At 55.5% G+C, this 9103-nt stretch overlaps 1 protein-coding gene across 2 annotated transcripts in view; it reads right to left on the bottom strand.

Moving 5' to 3' along the window:
- DHX30 (DExH-box helicase 30) overlaps window positions 1–9103 on the bottom strand; it is a 29627-nt gene that overhangs the window by 20241 nt on the left and 283 nt on the right. Inside the window, exon 2 of one of the 2 annotated variants that reach the window (XM_044419497.1) lies at window positions 3980–4034. In XM_044419497.1, the coding sequence (XP_044275432.1) occupies window positions 3980–4007 (28 nt within the window). In that variant the 5' untranslated portion in view covers window positions 4008–4034. Of the gene's footprint in view, window positions 1–1269; window positions 1439–3979; window positions 4035–9103 lie in introns of those variants that run through there. The other variant, XM_044419496.1, reaches the window with a different exon arrangement.

Genomic DNA, 9103 nt, shown 5'->3' with positions numbered 1-9103 from the left:
CGGAGCCCTGGGCCGGCTCGGGGCCCTCCAGGTATGTAGGACCACAACTCCCAGTATCCACGAGCTGAGTGTGGGGATGCTGGGATTTCCGAGTCCAGCACAGGGCAGGCACCAGGCCGGGACTGCGCTTAGCAACGCTGCGTTCGTTGCAGCAGAAGCAGTAGGCCGGGGAAGGCCGGCTCGCAGCGAGCCCGCCAGGCCCCCAGAACGCCACTGCTTTGCCACAAGCGGCAGCGCCGCCCGGGCCGACGGAAAGGCGCCTCCTCCGTGAGGACGGGGCTCCCTAGGAGCAGGTCCCGGGGTGCGGTTTGATTTTACTTAGATGGTCTGCCTTTCGCAGGGAAAACAGCAGCACGGTCAAGAGTCGCCTGGAGAGGCCTCAACAGGACCCGGCCTGCTTGGACTCATCTATATTCCGCGCACGAACAGGTCGGGCCTGTGCCAAGCAGCTCACGCGAGACAGCGGGAACCGACTCTCGTGGCACTCGGAGATTCTGACCTTTCGCTGATGTACAGAACAGAGGCCGCCTGGAGGCAGCCCGTTCCGTCGTCCAGCAAGGCAGCACCTCCCGAAAGAACGTGGGGGGCTGGACCCCATGGCCCTCTGGCCCTTTCCAACCCCACTATCCTGTGACTGCATCACACGTTGTAACGGTGGGTGCAGCCCACAATGCCCACCACAACGCCCAATGCAAGCTGTGACTTGCTACCGTCTGTCGGAGGGAGATGAAAAAGCTGCCCAGACGCCTGGAAGCCAGCACAACTAATGGGGGAAATCAAGGGTGGGGCCGGGGAAGGCAATGCCCTAGCCCTAACCCAACCCTAACCTCTGGGGAGTTCTGCAGGGCTTGACTGAGAGCCCCGAGGGGACGTCTCTGCACGGAGTTCTGCGCCCTGCCCCAGCGGAACGCTGCCCCAACCCGGGAGAATGGGTGCAAGGGCACGCCACCTCCTCCCCAGCCACACCAGGGGGCACGGGGGGAACAGGTGCCCGATCGCCTGCGCTCCCTCCCCGCGTTGCCCTTCGCAGGCTCGGTCCTCTGTTCTTCCACCCCTGGGCCTCAGACTGACAGGCGCAGAGGCCTTCCCGAGCTACTAGCTGCCGCTATGCTGTCCAGTGCAAAGGGACACATCCGGGGCAGGCGACGCCGCAGCCCGGGAGGAGCCCTGGGGAGGCGAGCCCCGCATGGGGAGGGATGCTGCACACGGGCGGCCGCGGGACGAGACAGCGAGCACTCCGCCTCGCGGCACAGCTGCCTGGGCACTTACCTCTTCTCTGCAGAAACAGGCCAGGGGGAAAGCGGCAGATCAGCCCGGGATGGGAGAGCAAGGCCAGGGCAACAAGCACCACGGGAAGGTGAGCACAGACTTGTTGTTCCACCCACATCCAATCCACTCACAACCAATCCACCTCCACTCTGAAAGACAACAAGCCTCCTGGCGCACAGGTCAGAGCAGGCAGAGAGAGGAGGCGCGGCACCCCTTTCTCCGCAGCAGCCGAGAGCATCGGCAGCTGCATCCTTCGCAGATCGTGGGCAGAGTGGGGCACCACGCGCAGCGGGCCCAGGTTTAAGAAGCCGGCAAGGCGGGGCTCAGTATCTAACAACAACAAGCAACGGTGGTTGGGCAGGTCCCAGCACCTGGAAGAGATGGCCGGAGAAATGTGTTTCTGCACAGCAACCGGCGGCTGCCCTCTGCAGCTGCTTAGGAGCATCATCCAGGTATGCCATCCTGGCTGGCGGAGGGACTGCGCCACTGCAACGGAACCTGCAGGAGCGCTTGGCTCGTTTGTGTTTGCCTGCCTGCTCTTACTGCTGCTTTGGGACAATATGGCTGGTTTATACCTTCTTGCCGCTAATGACAGACAAAACAAGGCACCTTTTCACATCCTAATTCGTCACTTGGGCTGCTCAACCACCATCAACAAGCACTTTGGGGGCAGCACGGACTACAAAACAAAGAGACGTCTTTTCTTCCAGCCTCACTTGTGAAGGAAGGGCTAGAGGGGAAACAGGACCGGAGCTGCCAAGAGGAGGTGGCTGCTGTTGGGGAGACACTCTGGGGCTCTGCACCCTTTTGGGAGGGGAGTGCAAACTGAGTGAGGGGGAGTGCAGAGCACAGGTAGGAGCACGGGAAACGGGTAAGAGGGACGTGGAAAATCTGGCATGTGGGGGTGAGAATCGATGAGAAAGAAGGTGGGGCAGTCTTGGGCATGGGATGGTTCGACAGTGAGCAAGGGGGACATGCCACTAGCTTATTTGCGGTATTTCTAGAGCTACTGCAGAGAAAAAGGAGTCCAGTGGTGAAGCATGGCTATGAGAAGAGCAGCCCCTCATTTCACGTTTGACAGGAGAGAGAGGAGGAGCGGAGAAAGAAAGATGCCAGATGTGACGGGGAAGGGTGAGAATGGACAGCCATCTACACACGAGGACGGCTAGTGGTTTGTCACGGAAAGCTAGATACCAGCTTTCAGCGCTGATCACGCCGTGTGTCGGAAAGATGCCAAAAGCCAGCCATTCTTCTTGTTTAAATCCACAACGTTTTATTAAGCAACATGAAGCATTAACAGCACTGAATCACGACGTTTTACCCTGGAGTCCAGCAGGTCAAGCTGAAGGCACTGCCAGGCACTCTTGTCCCAAAGCAGCAGAGTGGCACTGCCTGGCCCGCTCTGAGGCAGGGGGCGGTCATGCTTCTCTCGCCAGCCACAACCCCACCGTGGAGTCCATGACAAACCACTAGCCTTGTTATGAGAATGCCTGCTCCGCTTTGGCTCTCTGCCCAGCCTGGACTCAAGCTGCCAGACTCTGCACTCACAGTGTGTGCAGCCCCTGCCCTCGCTCACCCCGCCAGGCCGACTCGCCTGGCGCTTGTGCCAGACAGGTGCTCGGGAGAAGAACCCCTTGGAGGCCCTGCCCTGGGCGTTGAGAATTTGCTGAGCGTTTTGCCGGAGGGCTGCAAAGGCGAGGCAGGACCTCACTGAGCAGACACCGGGATGGCTCCCCCATCCCTCTCGCAGCCCCCACCAGCAGCTCGCTGCCGCTACACAAGCACCTCGCTTCGAGACCAACCCCCGGAGCGCAGGAGGAACAGACCGATGGCTGGAGTGAAGGGCGTGGAGAACGAAGGATGAGCTCAGTGATGGGCTGGTTAAGCAGCGGGAAAGACACAACATGTGAGAGGATGAGAACATGTTGCAGAGAGGGTGGCACCTACAGCAGCACGAAAGCAGCATGCTGGAGAGCGGGGTGGCCCGCCAGACCGCTCGAGGGAGCCCTGCTGGCTGTTTCAAACTAGGCGAGAAAGCGAGTGAGGTGCAGCCTGCGGCACGCCGAGAGCAAGAGCGCCCACCCCGCCCAGCTGGCTGGGCCATGCTGGGAACTGCAGGCCTCGTTTCCCGGGGCCGCAGCCTGAAGCTAGCTGGGAAAACAGTGTCATGGCTGGACTTGCAGTGCAGGTCAGGTGTATGTACGTCCCGGGAGTCGAATGGCTCATTGTGGGACCGCAGAGGGTCAAGGCCCATGGATCTACTCGAAGTCCAGAGCAGCTCTTGGACATCGTGAACCTGAGCAAAGGTGCCTGTCCACCAGCAGCTTCAGCAGTGGCCGTGTCGTTGAAAGGTGCTCGATTGAACATCTAAAAGCACTTCTGGGTGGCGGACACATGGCTAGAGGGCATGGCATGGTTTTCAACTCAACAGATGGCCCGCACCTTCTCTTTGACCATGCACGGGGCTCTCTCTTTTTTCAGGCAGTACCTTGGAAAAAGTACCAGGTGACGTAAGCGCCGAGTGAGAGACCAAAACCAGTGTTGCTAGGGCAGGCCTGGGAATTCATCCACTGCCACAAGAGGGAAGCTGGAGCCTCAGGAAGGGCTGGATTGCTTGGAGGGGGACCCCGTTCTAGAGCTTCTCGAGCAAGGAGCCTGAGGTGGTGGTCCTGTGCGGTTCCCCCCCCCCCTCCCCCGGTCAGCGTCTTACCTCTTCTACATGAATTCAGGGAGAACATCTCTGGCAGAGCAAAATGGGCCAGCTCCTGGGAAAACAAGAGGATGAAGAGACAGGGAGTAAACCACATCAAGAAGAGTCTTACCATTTTTCAAATCGTCCAAGCAGAGAATTGAAGTAACTTATTTTGTGAGACACATACGACTTATGGTTACATTTCTTTTAGAAGTACAGCCAAACTAATTGGCTGGAGTCAGGTAGCTTTATTTTGATCAGGTTTCTTTAAGGACAGGTTTTTACGAGACTTATAAAAATCATAGGTTCCCAAACACTATTTCTACAAATTAATAGCAAATAATGGAAGAGTGCTACTTTTTGGTAGGAAGATGGTTTACAATTCAATCAAACCAATCCATAAGTTGACTCCCTCTGATCCTTATTGGACATGCCCACTTAGAAGCATAGAAACAGAGCGAGTCAGAAGAGGCCTCCCGGGCCATCTAGTCTGACCCCTGGCTCTAGCTGACTCTGCTCATGACATGCCCGCCATGTGCACATCCAGCCTATCCTTCACCAATAGAGCCTCAACCACCTCCCGTGCAAGCCCATTCCACACCCTGGGGGTCCTAACTGTCAGGAAATACTTCTTGGCATGTAAATTAAACCTTGGTTCCCTGAGCTTTGCTCCGTTGGAGCACGTCCTGCCCTCCTCTGCAGGGGAGAACAGGTCTCTACCCACCTCCATGTGACCCCCACCCTCATGTACCTGTATGTCACCAACAGATCCCACCTGAGTCTCCTCCAGGTTGAAGAGACCCAGTTCCCTCAGTCTCACCTCATACGGCTTCCCCTGCAATCCGACCACCATCCTAGCAGCCCTTCACTGCACCGTTTCCAACCTTGCTATATCCCTCTTGTAACGAGGGGCCCAGAACGGAACACAATACTCCAGCTGCGGGCGCACCAGAGTCATAGTAATACCTCTCTCAATCTAGAAGCCACACTTCTGGCTATGCAACCACGGGTGGCATTCGCCCTCTTGGCTGCCGCGTCACACTGCTGGCTCACGTTTAGCCTGCAGTCAACCAGCACCCCGAGGCCCCTTCCACTTCCCCAGTAACAGCTTCAAAACAGTGGCTGGATCCTTCCACAGACCACCTGCAGCAGCTAAGTGTAAGCTAAGATGCACACACTCCCCCTTGCAGGCTTCCCCTCTTTGCAACAGAGAGCAACACAATCAGTGGGTGTTTTCCTTCGAGTCCAGTGATGGAGAAGAAACCCTGCGGCTTGCCCCTCTCGCAAGCTGCCTTTCAGTGCAGCTGAAGCCAAAATGCAAACAACAGCCTACCAATAGGTGGTTTTGCCTTCTGTGTAGATCCACGCTCCGTTTACACAGAGGCTCCACTTCTAAAGAAGTGGCAACAGCCCCCGGAAGAGAGCGTGCCCTGGATCATGAGAGCAGTCCTACAGCCTGACTGGGGAACAGCTTCCACTTCCTGCTTCTCTTTGACAGAGACCCACTAAAACCGGGCACAGAGCAAGCCGTTTAAAAAAAGAATCAAGGCTTTAACACCAAAAAGCATGGAGCAGGGTGGGTGGAAATTTATACATACACATATTTAGAAGATGCCAAACATATCCACTTAAGTATCTAGGACCAGATTGATTGCAGTGGAATTTAGCTGGCATTCAGAGAGATATTTTAAGATACAAAACCATGCTAAAGCCTTTGTAATCCACAATACATTGAGGGGAAGGGATATTTAGAGATGCTTGGGATGCATTGGCATCTCTGTCAATGTAGGTGTCCAGCGCAGACACCGTGTGCCAGGAACAGTGTCCATAGCCTGGAAAGTTCTCCATCAGGCCCTGCGCTGCTGGGGACTGCTTTTATCAACAGCTCCCTTGGAAAACCTTAAGATAAATTTATAACATTGCTTACCCTTTTTGGAGGTGTTCTACCTTATGTTGTGGAGGGGCCACTATTTTTTACTGGGAGCGCTGGGAGTGACTGAAGACCACCCACCAAGTACAAAGGGAAGCGCATCCCTGGGAGATGAGCAGTGCCTCTGAGCTTCCCTTTCCAAAGGATGTGACCTGTATTTTCAATTGGGAGTTAGTTTTGTTCTCTTCAGAGTCTTCACTGCATATTTCTACTTTTTATTTTATGGTACTAAAGAAATCATCAACTTCCCCCCCTAGGATAGGAAATAGGGCAAGCTTGAGATGTGCTGGCCTGCAGCCCCCGTCACCGATAGCCACTGGCTGCAGCAGGACACATCTCGAGCACAGCAGGCCGGAGGGGGCTGACTTGAGGCGAATCAGAGCAGCAAAGGCAAACCAGCACGTTCTGGAGTTGATCAGTGCCGTACGAAACTGCCTGGTCCCGAGTCTATTTTGACGGAAAAGAGGGGTAGTGCCCACGTGGTTCTCACACAGAGTGTCAATATTTTGAGTCCGCTTTGGCAGGCAAAGCACGGACACTGACGGAGGGTTTCCTCAACGCTAGCGCCACACATTCTTCTGGAAGGAGACCTGTCATGCTACAGGGCACATCCCTGACAATGCCCGCTTGCACAGACAGACAGACACACAAGAACTCATGGAACCGTGAGAATCACTTCTACCTCCCCAGAGCTGGTATTCGGTGCCAAAGGAGGCTTCCCTTGTGAGTCAAACTGCAGGCCTGGAGGCAGGGAGATCAGGAATGGGGTGCAGAGAAAGGGTTAAACCCAGCACACCACATGCGATGGCGTGAACCCTAATACCTTCCCAACTGCTATTTCAAGCTTAAACTATACTTTAAATTGCAAAATTATGTGCTTAACTTAGGAATATGTAGGTTATTTGGATTAAATGAGATTCAACGGAGCTGAAGGGACTGAAAAGACACACAATGTTACCCGAGGCCATTCTGAACACTTATAGCAGCCCATAAGCTGCAGGGATGCCAGGCGACCTGAAAAGGTGCCAGGTGACCTGATGCCAGGCGACCTGAAAAGGTGCCACGGCGGCCCATACCGGCATCATCGGCTGCAGTCTGAGCTGCATGGGGTCAGCTGATGAAGCCTTGCAGGGCATGGGAGCGACACGGACGTGCTGCTGATTCCGGCACGTCCCCCTCTTGTCCAAAGTGCAGGAGCAGCGGCTCCTACGGAAGTTGGCCTCCCGAACTGTGGCCGAAACCAAGCGGAGAAGTGCGGGGTTTGCTTTAGGGGAGGTAGAAGATGCCAGCAAGCACAGCAGACACGGATTTATCTTAGGGCAAAGCACCCAAGGGCAGCTGAGGACACGGAGGTCCCTTCAGAATCCATGGATGCAACGTCAAAGAAGAAAGCTTTTTTCCAAGATTGACATAGTCGGTGGGACCAGTTCCCACACCATGCAGACAAGAATTTTCGCAGGTGAGTCTTTTCAGGCAGGCACTAGAAGAAACGGCATTAGCTGAAGTGACCTTTCCCATCCCATCCTAGCAGACTCTGGTAGCCATCTGTTACACACCCAGCCCAAGCTGGTGGAGTCAAAACCCCAGACTCCCAGGGGTGCCCTGGAGTCCTGAAATGAGCATTCTGAAGAGCACCGTGGCTGCTATAGTTCTCCCCACCTATAAAGGGGCTGGAACAGCAGGCTAGTGCTGAGGATTTGGGCTGAAGTGAAGTTGATTACACAAACCAGACAAAAGCCCCTGCTGGACAGCAGAAAGCAGCTGCAGCTCCTACAGCAAGTCACTACGAATGTTACTCTAGTCCACGGCAGAGCTTTTGTGTGGGTGCCTGTTTAGGCACCATGTTGCGGGGTTTGGCTCACCAATCCAGGGCTGGGGACTATTCACTGATGTGATGAATTCACTGAGTTCTGCCAATAAACGCCCCCCCCCGGCCCCACACACTAAAATGAGACTTCAATGCTCCACCCATTTCTGCTGCATCCCTTATAACAGAAGCAAGCAAAGTAATGCTGCAAGCAAGCTTTCCTGAAAGTTTGTTTCAGCAACAGATCACCTACCTGTGCCCAGAATCAGACCCAAGCACAGTTTAAAATTGTTTTTACCTTGTTTCAACCTAAAGAACTCGGTAAACAATTCACTGCTAAACTTAAAAACTTTCAGCCTATGTTTCCGTCCCAACCCCCTTGTCCCATGATGGAAAACATTGGGGCATTCCCCTCAAACTTGCAAATGGGACAAACATGTTTTACTACACAAGAAATATTGTATAAATTACTTTACAGCAAATGAATATCAGTACATTCAGAAGCATTGTCCAAAATAAGAGATTGTACTAACTGGTGACACTTGCATATATGGAACTGTTTAGAAATAATGCTGCTGAAGAGCAGAGATTTGCCCCTTAGAGGATTCTGTGCCTATTTCTTTACCTTAAAGCTTGCAACTTTCACTGTAGTTCTAGGATTCTATGGCTGCAGTGCAAACATGAGATTTTATAGACTCTAAGTAGGTTCCCCTGTATCAATTCCCTGATTCCATGAGCCCAAACTTTCCTCCTCCTCTATTATTTTCCCACAGGATTTTTACCTACTTGAAACCTGATTTCCTGCTGGTCGTTTGCCTGTTCCTGCCACAGATGAAACCACCGCTTGGGAGCATCCAGGTCACCTGGCTGGAGACTGACCGATGCCAGGGAAGACGCGCTCGAGCCTGACCCGTTGCCTAGGACGGGGGCCGTAGGGCAAGTCACCTGGCGACCCGCCCCACCCGCTCCCGCACCTTCCGAGCTCCCCTTCGTCCGACTACGACCCCGCTCCCGGCCACCTGATTCTCCTCCTCAGCGCATCCAACGGCAACCTCGGCGGACCCCCGTCCCGCTCCTCTGCCGGGACCATCCCGCACGCACTTGCCCCGCGCCCAGGCGCGGCGCCGCCAGCCGGGCTGCTGCCCGGACCCCTCCCCTCCTCCTCCTCCTCGGCGGCCGGGCAGTCTCCGAGCCGCCCCCCGGCCGAAGTGCCCATCCTCCCCGCCCACCAGGGCCCCCTCCCACGGGGTCCGCCCCGCCTCGCCCCCACTCAGCCATCCCACAAAGCTCGTCCCCGCCCCCCGCCGAGCGCCCCCAGCATCGCCTCCACGGCGCCCCCGCCCCGCCAGGTGCGCCCCCGCGCAGCTCCCAGCCGCCCTCCCGCAGGGCGGCCGGGCCCTTCCGC

This window comes from Varanus komodoensis, unplaced genomic scaffold, assembly GCF_004798865.1.
Source record: "Varanus komodoensis strain SLA01 unplaced genomic scaffold, ASM479886v1 scaffold104, whole genome shotgun sequence".
In the NCBI taxonomy this organism is placed as follows: Eukaryota; Metazoa; Chordata; class Lepidosauria; order Squamata; family Varanidae; genus Varanus; species Varanus komodoensis.
Note: the sequence above shows the minus strand (reverse complement) of the source record. Positions and strands in the feature narration are given on the sequence as shown.